This window comes from Aotus nancymaae, unplaced genomic scaffold (genome assembly GCF_030222135.1).
Source record: "Aotus nancymaae isolate 86718 unplaced genomic scaffold, 86718_ANA_hifiasm-v0.15.2.pri h1tg000155l, whole genome shotgun sequence".
NCBI lineage: Eukaryota > Metazoa > Chordata > Mammalia > Primates > Aotidae > Aotus > Aotus nancymaae.
The window spans coordinates 6,107,009-6,122,816 of record NW_026988570.1 but is presented as its reverse complement, the minus strand read 5'-3'; the positions used below and the strand labels follow the sequence as shown (position 1 = coordinate 6,122,816).

The 15,808-nt window shown below is 37.2% G+C and overlaps 1 protein-coding gene across 6 annotated transcripts in view; it reads right to left on the bottom strand.

Moving 5' to 3' along the window:
- The window catches only part of LOC105708948 (E3 SUMO-protein ligase RanBP2), a 54,606-nt gene that overhangs the window by 20,634 nt on the left and 18,164 nt on the right, over positions 1 to 15,808 (bottom strand). For all 6 annotated transcript variants that reach the window (XM_012440698.2, XM_012440700.2, XM_012440701.2 and 3 more), the window contains exons 9-19: positions 14,617 to 14,826; positions 12,593 to 12,774; positions 12,335 to 12,510; positions 12,049 to 12,172; positions 11,216 to 11,377; positions 10,665 to 10,802; positions 9,815 to 9,961; positions 8,731 to 8,910; positions 8,557 to 8,640; positions 4,611 to 4,746; positions 688 to 782 (exon numbers count right to left, since the gene is read on the bottom strand). In XM_012440698.2, the coding sequence (XP_012296121.2) occupies positions 688 to 782; positions 4,611 to 4,746; positions 8,557 to 8,640; positions 8,731 to 8,910; positions 9,815 to 9,961; positions 10,665 to 10,802; positions 11,216 to 11,377; positions 12,049 to 12,172; positions 12,335 to 12,510; positions 12,593 to 12,774; positions 14,617 to 14,826 (1,634 nt within the window). The remainder of the gene's footprint in view (positions 1 to 687; positions 783 to 4,610; positions 4,747 to 8,556; positions 8,641 to 8,730; positions 8,911 to 9,814; positions 9,962 to 10,664; positions 10,803 to 11,215; positions 11,378 to 12,048; positions 12,173 to 12,334; positions 12,511 to 12,592; positions 12,775 to 14,616; positions 14,827 to 15,808) is intronic.

Below are 15,808 nucleotides of genomic sequence, written 5' to 3'. Positions count from 1 at the left end.
ATACCTTCTTCATTCCTAAACAATCAAATAATGTTAACAATGATGATGATGATGATGATGATGAAGATAATGATTAACATTTATTGAGCATTTATTAATGTGCCAGCTGGGCACTGTTCTAAGCACTTTACATATATTATCTCATTTTAATATCCTCAAAAACCCTATGAATTAAAGGTATTTCTATTATCCTCATTTTACATATGAGGCAACTGATGCATTGAGAGGTTAAGAAACTTGCTTGTGGCCAAAATAAACAGAAGAGCAAGGGTCTAAATGCACCCAACCCCTTGTCCTCAAAGTTGTCACATTCAACTACCACTGTAATACTGAGTCTTCAATCAATTGTTATATATATACCTGTATAAGGCCTGAAAGTACTTACCACATAGTGGGACAGCAAGGGTATTACATTTCTATTTCTGTTAAAACAGAATAATGAAGGATCCACCACCACCGGCACCACCATTCCCATTTTTAAAATATTCTAAACATTCACACTTATTTTAACACAAAAATAAGGTGACTAAGAAGTATAATTTCTGTATCTGGAGATAAATTTAAAATATCTACATCTTAAGGGACACAAAAGTTTTAATACTGAACTACTCTCTCAAATTACTTTGAAGGAAACCTAAACAATTTAAAAAGGAGATACTTATAAATGTATAAATTATCCTTTGTTACCTTTGTGGGAGTAACATTAGCTGCTGGTCTGAGAAGATACTGGGAATTATATGCTGGTGACTGACTATAATATACAGAAGGGCCAGTAGTTGCAACTAAAAAAAAAAAGAAAATAAAGAAAACACTGTTAAAGTCTATACTACAGTTAAGACTATCTAGGCAAGAACTATAAATACGAAAACAACAGAAATTAATGAAAGATTTAACTACATAAATTTTAAATTTCTGTACATCAAAATACATCAATAAAGTAGATTATCAAATGACAAACTAGAAAAAATTGCTAAATATGTCATGAAGAATAAGAGAATAGCATCACTGTGATCAACAAGAACTGCCTTCACAAGCATTAAAAAAGTAACGAAGAAAGTAGTTGGTGCCTTTACTACAAAAGATCAGTATGATGTGGAATCATGGACATTTAGTCACAGAAAGGACAAAAGGAACCAAGATGCCCTCTGATAGTCAATGCATTTGAAGTGGGCCTAGAAAATGTGCAGAATGACTGGATTCCATTTTGTAAACTAAAGCTATTACTAGTAAAGTTCAGATCAAAAATCACCTGACAAATTCATGGAAAGAATCTCACAAATAACACAAAATGTGTTCCTTGGCTTAAAATAAAAAGCACATCAACATTCATGCTGATGTGCAAACTATCTGCTCCATCTGTTTTGTGTGTTTTGCCAGGAAACCAAACAACTAGAAGGCACACATGTTAATGGCAAAACTACCAACCGTCATTTGCTTGAACTGTTTTATGATAGTTTTAACAAAAAGTAACCAAAAGACCTTTATGCCTGTACATGGAAGAAGAAACAGAAATTGTGCCAAGAGGTTCCAAACAATTGCCTCTGGAAAGCACTGAAAAAATCAAGACCTAAAAAAGGCTAGCCAGAGCCCAAGTTTGATTTTGGAGACGTAACACAGGTGAGGATAGCTATTTTGAAATTACTCTGGGCAGGAAGCAGGCATAGAACACAGAACAAGCTGACAGAAATAACCCAAGAATCTTAAAGTCTTGCAAGATGTCTGTGTGCATAAAAGGAAAAGGAAAAAAATTTTTTTTTTTTTTTTTTTTTTTTTTTGAGACGGAGTTTCGCTCTTGATACCCAGGCTGGAGTGCAATGGCGCGATCTCGGCTCACCGCAACCTCCGCCTCCTGGGTTCAGGCAATTCTCCTGCCTCAGCCTCCTGAGTAGCTGGGATTACAGACACGCGCCACCATGCCCAGCTAATTTTTTGTATTAGTAGAGACGGGGTTTCACCATGTCGACCAGGATGGTCTCGATCTCTTGACCTCGTGATCCACCCGCCTCGGCCTCCCAAAGTGCTGGGATTACAGGCTTGAGCCACCGCGCCCGGCCAGAAAAAATTTTTAAATAAAATTTTAAATTAAAAAAAAGGAACTTAAAGTCTAAACTTTAAGTAGAGACTTTAATTGACTACTGATTCTAAACTGTGGGAGGAAAATCTATAAAGAGCTCTAATAAATCTACTAAAAGTAATCTAATTTTTAATAACACCACATAATAGACAATTTAGGAAAGAAATGTAATAGGCCTCAAGGACCATTGAAGTGAGCCTTGAAAATCTGCAAAAAAGCTCAAGCTATTATGAGAATGTTCAGGTCAAAAAAATCACCTGACAAATTCATGCAAAGGATCTAAGAGAGAATACAAATGTGTTCGGTGGCTTAAAAAAAATCACATCAACATTCATGTTGATATACAAACTCTTCCCCATCTGTTTTGTGAGTTTTATCAAGAAATCAAACATCTAGAAGGCACCCATGTTGATGGCAAAACTACTAACAGCCATTTGCATGAGCTGTTGAGCATGACTAGTATTTAAAAAAACTTAAAAACGATATCACTTTTGTTCCTACAAATTGGTAAAGGATTAACTATTGTCAGCACTAGCAAAAGTGCGAAGATGGCATTATCAGATACTAGTGATAAGAGCATAAACTGAATTTTTTGAATACCCTACAAAACTAGGACAGCGTCCTAGAATTTTTAATGGATAAACCAGAAACAACATAAATAAAAGAACAGAATTTACAATACTTTCATGTGATGGGATACCATGAACTCATTAATACTCAAAAACACGTAAGTTAAAAATGCTGGGAACTAAATTAACATTGAAAAGACAGGCTAGCTCATCTACACACAACATCATAACATGGTAACAATCTCACACAAAATACTATAGGTATCCAGAGAAAGAACCAGAAGGAAATGCTCTCAAATATAAGAAATGTTAATAAGGTGGTTAGTTTTTCGTTTTCTTCACCCTGTTTACTTCTGAGGATCTCCAATGAGCTCATTCATCTTTAATTTTAATCATCTTATTTTAAAAAAACAAGGACCACCTTTTTTTTTATTAAGGAAAAAAAAACACATCTATGAACATAGGAACAGAAAACAGGAGACCTGGACTCTCTCCCTTTCAGTGTTACAAAGCTATTTTGTAACCCTATGAATAACCCATTTGGAGTCTCCATTTTTCTCAATTGTAAAATGAGGATGTGCTGCTTCTACACATTTCATAGGGTCATTGCAAGAATAAAATGAGACAATGAGAATGTTGTATTTATATGCTTATATAAGAACAGAAGACCTTTATGCCTGTACACAGAAGAAATGGAAATCATGACCCAAAAGGCACCAAATGACTGCACACAGCACTGAAAAAGCCCTAGAAAAGGCTAGCCAGTTTTTTTATCCTCTTACAAGCACCTGTATGATGCGTAGGTTTTTAAGTAAACAAAGTTTGAATGCTAGACATTTCATATACTTATCTCTGACTTAGGACATTTAACAAGCTTGACTTCACAAAGATTTTCTGTTATTTTACCTATGTTGAGAAGATACTATCACAAAATGCTAGTGGGATTGCCTTAACTATGGTTTTATGAACCATCACCCAAATGTGCTCATCTAAACTAGATTTTATTCTAAATCTTTCCTGGGCTAAAAGGAATTAGAAGAAAAATGTGCACTACTACCATTTCAGGAGTCTGTCTTAAGACAGACTTTCTGACTGCCTGGGAACAATGTATTATACTAACAAGTGCTTTGGAGTTACACCACTGGAGTTTGAATCTGCTCTAGAAATAACTAGTTGTAAAATAATAAGTTACCTAACCTTTCTTTATCCATTTCCTCATTTATAAAAAAGGATTATAATGGTACCTACCATTCTAAGTTACTGTAATTGAACTAAATTCACAAAACAGTTTTGCACATAGCCACCCCACAGTAAACACTAATAGTAACCTTAGTTCATTAACTGTTTACTGTATACTCTAATAAATGTCTAATACACAGCCACACCCACCTGCACACACACAAATGCTCATAGTAATTATGTGAGGCAAGTATTATCTCCACATTTCAGACAGGTTAATTTACGCAGCTATTATACTAAGTGATAGAGCACAATTAAAAAACCCAGTATGATTCAGGTCCAAACTCCTTTTCTTTCTTTGTATAGCCATAATATTTCAAATTAAATAAGATTTCCTATATAATAAAATTTCCTATAAACTGTCCTGCCTCTCATCATTATCATCAAAATAATTCCCTAGAGGTGTAGGTACTTAATTTAGGCATCACTTACTACATAACTCTATTCGTTAACATTTTTCAATTTAAGGAATAATCTCATCTCAAACAGTTTATCTGAGGTGTGGATTAAAGGTTCTTTAAGCCTTTATGTACAGCTTGTTTTGTTTCTGCTCAGGGTTATAAAAATCTCAGTAACACCAAATACAACTTTTTAAATAACATACAAACAGACATTGATATGTATATTAACAAACATATATGAACAAGGTGATTTCACAAGTTATCTACTTAAAAGAGGAAAGTAAATTAGTTTTACTAAAATCTGTGATTATCCACTTGCCAGCTTACCTGTTAGTGGAGCCCCATGAAACGTCTGTGACCCCTGATATCCATCAGGCACTGAGTCTGGTCCATAATTGTCTGTGGGCCAACGATGAGGGGATGCTGAGTTACTGCTATTTAGTTTCAACTCCTGCATTTCTTTCTATTGGAAGAAAAAAAATCAAATAGTTTTAAACATTTAATTATATAATGCCAGAAACAGTGCTAGGGCAAACTTACTCTTTTAAATTTAAATAACTGATATCTTTTTTTTTTCTTTTAAGAAGAGTCTTGCTCTGTTGCCCACGCCAGAGTGCAATGGCATGATCTCGGCTCACTGCAACCTCTGCCTCCTGGGTTCAAGCAATTCTCCTGTCTCAGTCTCCTGAGTAGCTGGGATTATAAGCACTCACCACAACAATGGCTGATTTTTTGTATTTTTATTAGAGATGGGGTTTCACCATGTTCGCCAGGCTAGCCTTGAACTCCCGACCTCAAGTGATTCGCCCACCTCAGCCTCCCAAAGTGCAGGGATTATAGGCGTGAGCACTATGCCCGGTCCTGATTCTATATTTGGAAAAATTCTATTTTCCCATGAGTTCTAGGTATCAGACGCTGATTTTAAAATATGATTCTTAATTTGTCAAAAATTTATCTGCTACCATTTTCATTCCTTAATACCACCTACCTAATTTATTAACTCTCTCACCTAAACAAATAACCTCCTAAATGATCACACCTTCATTTCCATTCTACACTTGCCTACATTAATCCTTCTGATGTTCAGCTCCAGCCAATAAAACTCCCTGTTCAAAAAAACAAGTACCTACAAATTAAACTTCTTTCTCCAACTTTCACAGTCTTCTAGTATTATACTGACCATCATTTCGGTGTGTCCTTTCTACACTGCTCTACTTTTCCACCCATCTGGACTACCTGACATTCCAAATCACCCCTGCCCAAACTAGCTTTCCATTTACCCCCATGCTGAAACAAAATACTACTAATTCTCAAGGTAATGTTCAAATGCTTCACCAGGAAAGGGAAAAAAGTAGTAGCTGCAGATAATTTATTATGTATATAATAATATGTCCAATGCACTTAAACACTTATTTTTTTCTACTTTTTTTTTTTTTTGAGACTGAGTTTCACTCTTGTTACCCAGACTGGAGTGCAATGGCGCGATCTCGGCTCACCGCAACCTCCGCCTCCTGGGTTCAAGCAATTCTCCTGCCTTAGCCTCCCGAGCAGCTGGGACTACAGGCATGCGCCACCATGCCCAGCTAATTTTTGCATTTTTAGTAGAGACGGGGTTTCACCATGTTGACCAGGATGGTCTCAATCTCTTGACCTCGTGATCCACCCGCCAAAGTGCTGGGATTATGGGCATGAGCCACCGCACCCGGCCTAACAATTTCTATACTGTTTACACTGTTAGGTAAACAATATTAGCTCCTATCTTAAAATGAGAGAAAGGGATGCAGGGAATAACAGCTAGAATTTGAACCCGATCTGACTCCAAAAATGTTTTCTTAACACATCTCTGCTGCCTTGACAGGATGGCAGATGCATATACATTGCCATCTAGTGTAGCTAGAGGCTACCTGATCTCTGCTAAGAAAACTAAATGATAGCACCATTCCCAACCCTAGACCTAGACAAAATGATGTCCCCTTACAAAACAGACATTCAACAGGAAATTCTTTTTCCAAAGAAACTATAGTGGTATCAGACAACCGGTAAATTTTTAAAAGTTTCAAACTTCTCTATATCAGCCCAGGAATCCAACCAGTTGTAGCAAGTGAGGGCAGAGACAGATCTAGCATGTCTGCTTTCTTTTTCTACAAGTATTCAAAATAAAACGTCCCAGAAAGAACCTAACTATGAGGTCCAGAACTATCTCAATTTTGAAGATAAATAAAATTTCCCTCACCCATCCATCTACAGTGCCTCGTCCAGATGCTACACATCCAAGAAAGAAGAAACTAGTGAAATCACCTGGAAAACTTTACGGTCACTGTAGGTATCAGCACCAGAGTTTTGAATCTGCAATCACTGCTGCAAAATTCAATGTGGTAAGAACTGGCTTCAATAATTCTCTCACTTTACAGATGAGAAGCTAAACAGTCACAAAGCAACTGACTGGCCCAAGATCATTAATTAATGGCAGTCAGTACTAGCACCAAGGTTTTCAAGTTCATGGACTAGTGCTCTACCATACTTCCACAAAATACAATGCTGGGTGCCAGAAACCTGTATGTTGAGTCAAAATTTTTATACAAATTCAAAAATGTTTTCCCACCAAACCGTATTCTCTAAGTTGCAAACACTACTGATCACACTGTAATAATCACCACGTTATCAGAATACCCTTGGTGTAACTTTAGAAGTATGAGTAATTTAGTTCTTGCCTGATAAGCATGAAACAACCTACTTATATTTCCGATTCCAAAAAAATCAAGCTCCACAGTTTACAATAGCAAAGACCTGGAACCAACCCAAATGCCCATTGACGATAGACTGGACAGGGAAAATGTGGCACATATACACCATGGAATATTACGCAGCCCTCAAAAACAATGAATTCGTGTCCTTTGTAGGGACATGGATGAACCTGGAAACCATCATTCTCAGCAAACTGACACAAGAACACAAAATCAAACACCGTATGTTCTCACACATAGGTGGGTCTTGAACAACGAGAACATATGGACACAGGGAGGGGAGCACTACACACTGGGGTCTGTTAGAGGGAAATAGGGGAGGGACAGCGGAGGGTGGGGAGTTGGGGAGAGATAGCATGGGGAGAAATGCCAGATATAGGTGAAAGGGAGGAAGGCAGCAAATCACACTGCCACGTATGCACCTATGCAACAATCTTGCATGTTCTTCACATGTACCCCAAAATCTAAAATGCAATTAAAAAAAAAAATCAAGCTCCTTTGAACCCTATTGCTAAAATAAGATACGTATACATAACTATTTCCTTATATAATTAAGTCAAATTCATATGAAGTTAAAATATAAGAAAACTTTCTGAAGCTCAGACCACTTTTCAATTCCTAGCTCTAAATTTGAAACATATCTAATCCACAGCTAATCTTGGAATGAACTCACAGACCAGAGTATGATTAGTACATTGTAGTAGTTCAATCACTCTGGAACCTTCTTTGTGCCAGAAACTCTTATATTTTAAATAAAACAATCTCCACCTTTGAAGGTCTCAAATTTGGTGGAAGATGAGGAGAGAGACGCATAAAGTACTTTCAAAAATATGGTAAAGGGTTGAGCACGGTGGCTCACACCTGTAATCCCAGCACTTTGGGAGGTCAAGGTAGGCAGATGACCTGAGGTCAGGAGTTAAAAACCAGCCTGGCCAACACGGTGAAACACTGTCTCTACTAAAAATACAAAAATTAGCTGGGCATGGTGCCAGGTGCCTATAATCCCAGTTACTCGGGAGGCTGAAGCAGGAGAATCACTTGATCCTGGGAGGCAGAGGTTGCAGCGATCTGAGATAACGCCATTATATTCTAGCCTAGGCAACAGAGTGAGACTCTATCTCAAACAAAACAAAACAAACCAAAATGTGGTAAAGGGTCAATACAGAGGTATGTAGGCTGGGCACAGTGGCTCACACCTGCAATCCCAGCACTTTGGGATGCTGAGGCAGGAGGATTGCTTGAGCCCAGGAGTTCAAGGCCAGCCTAGTCAACATGCAAAATCCCGTCCCTACAAAAAATACAAAAATTAGCTGAGCACGGTGGCATGTGACTATCTGTAGTCCTGGCTTCCTGGGAGGCTGAGCTGGGAGTCAGTCTCTCTTGAGCTGTCAATGAATTAAATTAATCTTAATTTTGATACTATTTGGATGGCAAGGGGACATTTTTTGACCAGCTTCAGAAAAAATGCAAGGGAGTGGTCAGAGGAATCTCAGAATTAGAAGTACAGCTAGAAAAATTAAGTGACTTACCTTAATGGCCTCTACTTGTTGGCAAATCATTTTCAGTAAAGAATTTTGATCTTCTGCCCATCGAGGTGGTGTTTTGGGAGAATACTAAAAAAATTAAAATAACAAAACAGTATTTAAAACACTTAGAACAGAAACATATTTCACAATGGAATGGTTCATTTCTTTCCTGTTTACCTTGTAAGTTTTACTTGGTGATAGTAAGTATTTGGTAGGAGACAGTATAGAATGTTTTATTTCTAAATCTGCATTTCGCAAAGAACCATTTTTATAAAAAGGACCTCCTTCACTATAGTCTTCGAGTTCCTGCATGACTGAATTAAGCATCTCTTTTACTGACTCCAGGGGCACAGGCAACTAAAAATAAAAGACATTAATTAGGGGCTTTCATTTGCAAAAAATTCCAAAAGTAAAATTCTAAAATGATGTATTTTATCTTATTTACACTTTTGTCACTTTAACAAGCACTTTATACTTTAAATAACAATACACGTGAAAGTGGTTTTATTACTTATCTTTTTTCTTTTTCTATTTTATCTTTATTCTATAGTTTTTTTTTCCTTCATGAACACAGAAAAGTGTTGTACAATCTAACATCTTCTGATTCCAAAGCCCATGCTCTTAATTTCTGTTAGTCATGATAATGTTAGAGGAATGTTAACTTGGAAAGTTTTTCCAAAGTAAGTTACTGACGTTTTCTAACTGATTTTGAATGGAGACAGAAATACAGATGCTACAATATAACAGATAACATAAATCCTAATAAAAGAGTAGTAACACAGATTAATCAACAAAATACTCAGGAGACTGAACATAATTTAACATCATCATGACAATCTCAAATGGGTGACAGTGAGAAAAAGAGAGAGTTCATAATAGCGGATGAGGATGAGAAGAAATGTTCTGAAGTTGTCAGCAACAACTTTCAATTTCAGCAAAGTTGAGAACTAGTCCAGAGGTTACAATACTTGTTTTGATTACATTGCTAAGACAACAAAATCAATGTCTTTTCTTAGAAATCTTTTCTAATTCCCCAAGAAGTACTTTTTAAGAGCATATACCTGGATTCTTAAGTTTAAAAAGACACACCAAACCTAAGACAAAGCAAGCAAATATAAGCATTTAGACAATACATCCCTTCTATGCATTAGTAACAACATATTACTGAGTATTTTTTAAATTACCAAAATACAAGACCAACGCAAAAACATTGATCAGTGGGTTATCAGTAACAAAGTACATGCAACAACCTGCTACTTACTTTCTTGACCACTGAAAGATTTGAATCACTGTCATCTAAAATCTTTATTAGGTAGTCCCTGGTCTTCCTCAGATAATTTTTGCATTCTTCTTGCTCTTCAGGAGAAAGGGCATCATTTTCAATGTCTTCTGCCTTCCTGTGAAAAATCTATACAAACAGTGCTTTTATGAAATAATTAGGTTTTTAAAACAAAAAACTTTTAGCTTGGCCAGGTATGGTGGCTCATGCCTATAATCCCAGCACTTTGGGAGGCCAAGGCAGGCAGATCACTTGAGGCCAGGAGTTCAAGACCAGCCTGGCCAACGTGGTGAAACCCCATCTCCACTAAAAATACAAAACTTAGCTTGGCATGGTGGTGCACACCTATAGTCCCAGCTACTTGGGAGGCTGAGGCACAAGAATCGCTTGAGCCTGGGAAGCAGAGGTTGCAGTGAGCCAAGATCGTGCCACTGCACTTCAGCCTGGCCAACAAAGAGATCCTGTCTTAAAAATAATAATAGGCTGGGCGCGGTGGCTCACACCTATAATCCCAGCACTTTGGGAGGCCGAGGCGGGTGGATCAAGAGATCAAGAGATTGAGAACATCCTGATAAACAAGGTGAAACCCCGTCTCTACTAAAAATACAAAAATTAGTTGGGCATGGTGGCGCGCGCCTGTAGTCCCAGCTACTCGGGAGGCTGAGGCAGGAGAATTGCTTGAACCCAGGAGGCGGAGGTTGCGGTGAGCCAAGATCACACCATTGCACTCCAGTCTGGGTAACAAGAGCGAAACTCCGTCTCAAAAAAAAAAAAAAATAATAATAATAATAATAATAATAAAACTTTTAGCTCAAGTACCACATCTACTTACCAGTGCAAGATTCCAATAAGAAACAACACCTTTTATAGATTCAAAGGCAGTCATAGCATCTTCTATATTTCCATTCACTGCATCCAAAATAGCAAAAGTTACGTGTGCGTCTTCTTCATATTCACCAATTTCAGATGCCTAAACACATAGAATAGTGTTTACTCAAATTGTTTCTATTCAGAATATAAAATCCAAATGATTTTCCAAAGACTTTATATGATCTTTTTTTATTTTAATATATGTTTTATTTTAAAAGACAGGGGTTCACCATGTTGGTCAAGCTGGTCTTGAACTCCTGACCTCAGGTGATCCACCCGGCTTGGACTCCAAAGTGCTTGGATTACAGGCGTGAGCCACCACGCCCAGCCCTATGATCTAAAGAGATAAGCATCTCTTTACTCTTCTGTCATATCTTAATTGTGATAGCTAGTAAATTTAGAAAACAAGATTACCATTAAATAACAAGGCAATTAATTTAAGCAGTTTATAGCTCCATGTCTTATAAACTGGAAATCCCCATGTCCAGTAAATTCACAAAGAAACTCTGTTACCTGAATGTCTACACTATGAAAATGTTTAAACAGAGGATCAATAGGTTCAGGAATACTGCTCTTCTTTTTGATTATCTTCAACAATGGTAAAACTTTCTTCCAGTAATGAACACTTCTCCCTATGTATTCTCGTTGATCATAAAAAGAATTAAGACCACTGCCCTAAAAAAAAGAGTTAGAAGCATACAACTTTAAGGAACACGTATGACTAGATCTAAAGTTCATTTACAAGTTGTAAGAACAGGCTAAAATTTCAAGTCAAAACCAAATGAAACCTCAATAGTCATTTGCTCAACTTCCAAATATTGTAATAACTAAACCACCCTAATATCGGTGATCATTCTACATTCAACTTTTAAACACTTCTAATGATACTACCCTAATGTAGTAATCCAACCTACTTTTTGACAGTTGCCATTTTTAGATAGCTGAAACCTACCTCTTCTGTAGTGTCTGTTTGTTTAAAAGGCTGACCATCTATACATAATCCTGACACAGAATACACCTTAAATATTTAGAAAGATCTATAATGCTCTTACCTCCAAAGCCTTGTGCTAGTTTTTTAAATTTTCAGGCTGAATTAATTATCAGAACTTAATTATTAAGGAATAACTATAACAGCTCAGCTAATACATAACATTCACTGTGTGCCAGGCATTGCTCTTTTAAGTGCTTATATTTAACTACATTAACTATTTTGTAGCAACTAAAAACATTTTCATCTGTCATAATATGAACAAGCTGCTGTTTTCAGAACAACTTTCAATAAAAAGTTCATGATTTTAAAAAATTAAGGTAATGTTCTTTAAAAATGCTTATACTTTAAAACTCACCGTTTTCTGAAGCCATTTTGCCCAATGTACAAGTAACGCAGGTTGAAGGCCATGTTTTTCCTGGGCTCTTAGAGTGTTTATTTCATGTTGAACTAGAAGTCGTAATTTTGCTGAGTTTCCAGGTCTATAAAAAAGTTTAATTTACTAAAACTGCTTTATAAATACACAGTTCAGCACTTACATATATGTTAATGGTGACATGACAAATTAAATCTTCACTTGAGGATTAAATCCCTGGTAAAACCTAGGCACTAAGTTACAGCAGTATTTTTGTTTTACTACTTACATTGCTTTTCTGTGAATTAGAGTACAAACCGCATCCCACCAAGACTTTTGTCTTTCTGTGCAAAGCTGTTTACACACAGGAAGGGGCAGGCATAATGGCTGATAGGAGCTGTGCTGAGAATTACATTTCTCCTTTAATTGTAAGTGGCTGGTAAATACTACTCCAAGTAGAAATACCTGTTTTATTTAAGGAAAAGTTAAGTTAGAAAAAAAATAAAACAAAACTCAGAATATTTAATTTGTTAAAATCATTGCTTACTTCAAGATCTAAAACACATATTGATTCAGGTGCATTCGTTTCAAGCCTTGAGGTTTCCTGGGGCAAATGATGAAAAAGCTGTTTCAGCCATTTTCGGATTGCGGGTAAGGCAGGCAACGAATTCCACTGTAAGCCAAGCCAAGTAAGGTGCTGAAGACTACCATTATGTGCTCGAATAGCACCTGAAATGAAATTTGAAAATTGGCTTAAGGTTTTGAAAATTTTCTTTGTACCATTAGTTTTGCTAAAATAAACAACTCACATTACGTATATCTTAATTATAACTGCTTTTCTATATTAAAGCTGGGAAAAATTCTATGTTAGGCAAAATCTCAGCTTATTAGAGGCATTCTCACTTGATTATTTCTATAAATTTTAATAAACATAGTTGTGATAAAGAATTTTTAAGTCCATCTAAAAAAATGACACTCACTGGAATACAATAAACCAAAATCAACCGACAAAAGTCAAATAAAGAACACTTAAACCAAAACAATGGGGTTTCTTTTCAGTTAAGTCATTATAGCAATGAAACACCACTATATTACTCCATCAGTATAGTAAAGAAATCTGTTTTTCTCCAATAAAGTCAATATTGAAAAGGTTACACACTTCTGGAAGTATAAAGAGGTACAATCTTTCTGTCATTTTGGCAATTTGCAAGACTTGAAGGTGTCTACGCCCTTTGTCTCAGTAATTGTTTTTAGGTATCTCTATGGAAATAGCTTGCAATGAAGACACTTTGTGGTTTTTCTCAGAGTATGATTATTAATAGTGGAAAAGCTGAAAACAACTTGGATGCCCAGTAACAGAAAGTAGCAAGCAAATTATGACTACTTCATAAAAAAGATTATATTGCCATTAAAAGTGGTATTCATAGTTTTAATACAGAGACTATGGGAGATAATCCCTGAAAGAAGCAAGATAAATCATACATATAGTATAAACAACTATTTAGACAAAAAATACGGCCAGATGCCATGGCTCATGCCTATAATTCCAACATTTTCTTTTTTTGAGACAGAGTCCCTCTGTTGCTCAGGCTACAGTGCAGGGGCGCTACCCTACAACTTCTGCCTCTTGGGTTCAGGTGAATATCCTGCCTCAGCCTCCTGAGTAGCTGAGACTACAGGCACATGCCACCACACCCGGCTAATTTTTGTATTTTTAGTAGAGACAGGGTTTTGCTATGTTGGCCAGACTGGTCTCAAGCTCCTGGCCTCAGGTGATCCACCCGCCTCAGCCTCCCAAAGTGCTGGGATTATAGGTGTGAGCCCCCATGCTGGCCCTAATCCCAATGCTTTGGGAGGCTGAAGTGGGAGGATCACTTGAGCCAGGAGTTCAAGACTAGCCTGGACAACAAAGTGAGACACTGTCTCTACCAATTAAAAAAAAAAATTGTCTGGGCAGAGTGGCATGTGTGTGTGGTCCCAGCTACTCAGGAGGCTGAGGCAAAAGAATCCCTTGAGCCTAAAAGTGCAAGGTAGCAGTGACCTACGATCCAATTATGCCACTACACTCCAGCCCGGGTGACAAAATGAGACCCTGTCTCAGAAAACAACAAGGCCAGTAGTGGTGGCTCACAGCTATAATCCTAGCACTTTGGGAAGCAGGGATCACCTGGTATCAGGAGTTTGACACTAGCCTGCCCAACATGGCGAAACCCCGTCTCTACTAAAAATACAAAAAATTAGCCAGCCATGGCGGCGGACGCCTGTAATCCCAGCTACTCAGGAGACAGAGGCAGGAGAATCGCTTGAACCCAGGAGGCAGAGGTTGCAGTGAGACCAGATCGCACCACTGCACTCCAGCCAGGGCAACAACAGAGAAACTTGGTCTCAAAAAAAAAAAAAAAAAAAAAATACATGCCATCTCCACAGCACCAAATTTGAACCCCCCTGCCACCCAACCCACACACAAAAGGAATACAGGAAAATATTAAGTCATTATTTCTGAGTAATAAGATTATGGGAAACTTACAAGGATTAAGATGTAGACAGTTTCCTTTGAAACATATAACTTACCAACATCGTATCTAGCCAAATCTTCAAGCTCTGGCTCTTGTACATCAATGTTTCCAATATCATCACTACCAAGAGAAGATCTATCCTTAGGTGACTGACTAGAAAACAGAGCATCATATAATGCAGATTGCCCGCTTTTATTGGCAAAAGATTCGACAACCTCTTTTAAAAAATCTTGCTTGCCACGACTTAAGTTTAGCAACATGTGCCCTGAAAAACAAATTATTTCCATCACTTTAAAAATACAGATTGTATTGCCCACACTATTTGTATACCCAAAGGGAAAATAACATGATTATCGCAGACCTAACCCTCCAACCCAAAAAATACAGACGGACAACAAAAAGAGTGCTTATATAGAAAATAAATAGAATACAGGTTTAATATTATCTGTATCTACATAAGACAGCAGAAGGGAGAAAAAAGACAGGAAGATGTATGAAAAATGCCAAACATATTTGCATTTTAGATGAAAAGATCTGGATTTAAGTGGCCATAGGAGAGCAGAGACAACAAGCTCTTACTCTCCGCTCTGATATACTGATTTCTAAACCTGGCTGATCACAATCCTCCTTTAAACAGCTTTTAAGAATTATTTCCAGGTCCCGCTTCCAGAGATTTTTATTCTACAGGCTTGCAATAAGTAATCTAAAAATCACAGTCCCAGGAAAAAGTACTGACATATGCTACAACACAGATGAACCTTGAAAACCTTGCTAAATGAAAGAAGCCAGTCACAAGAGATCACATACTATATGATTCCATTTATGTGAAATGTTCAGAATAGGCAAACCTACAGAGACAGATTAGTGGTTGCCAAGGCTGAGAGGTTTGGGTAAAATGGCGACTGACTGCTAATGGGTAAGGAATTCCTCATGGAGTGATGAAAATGTTCTAAAACTGATTGTAGTAACAACTGTACTACTCTTTGAACATACTAAAAGCCACTGAACTGTACACTTTAAATGGGTAAAACATACGATATAAGAATTACATTTCAATTAAAGTGTTTTTTAAACACTCTCCTTGGAGTTAATTCTGCTGGGCAATCAGGTTTGGTTACCACTACACAGTTGTGTCAGCACGCTTACAGAGGGCACCCTCGGGATGCCCACATCAGACATAAAAAAATACAGGCGATTTTTTTTTTGAGACGGAGTCTCTTTCTGAAACCTAGGCTGGAGTGTAGTAG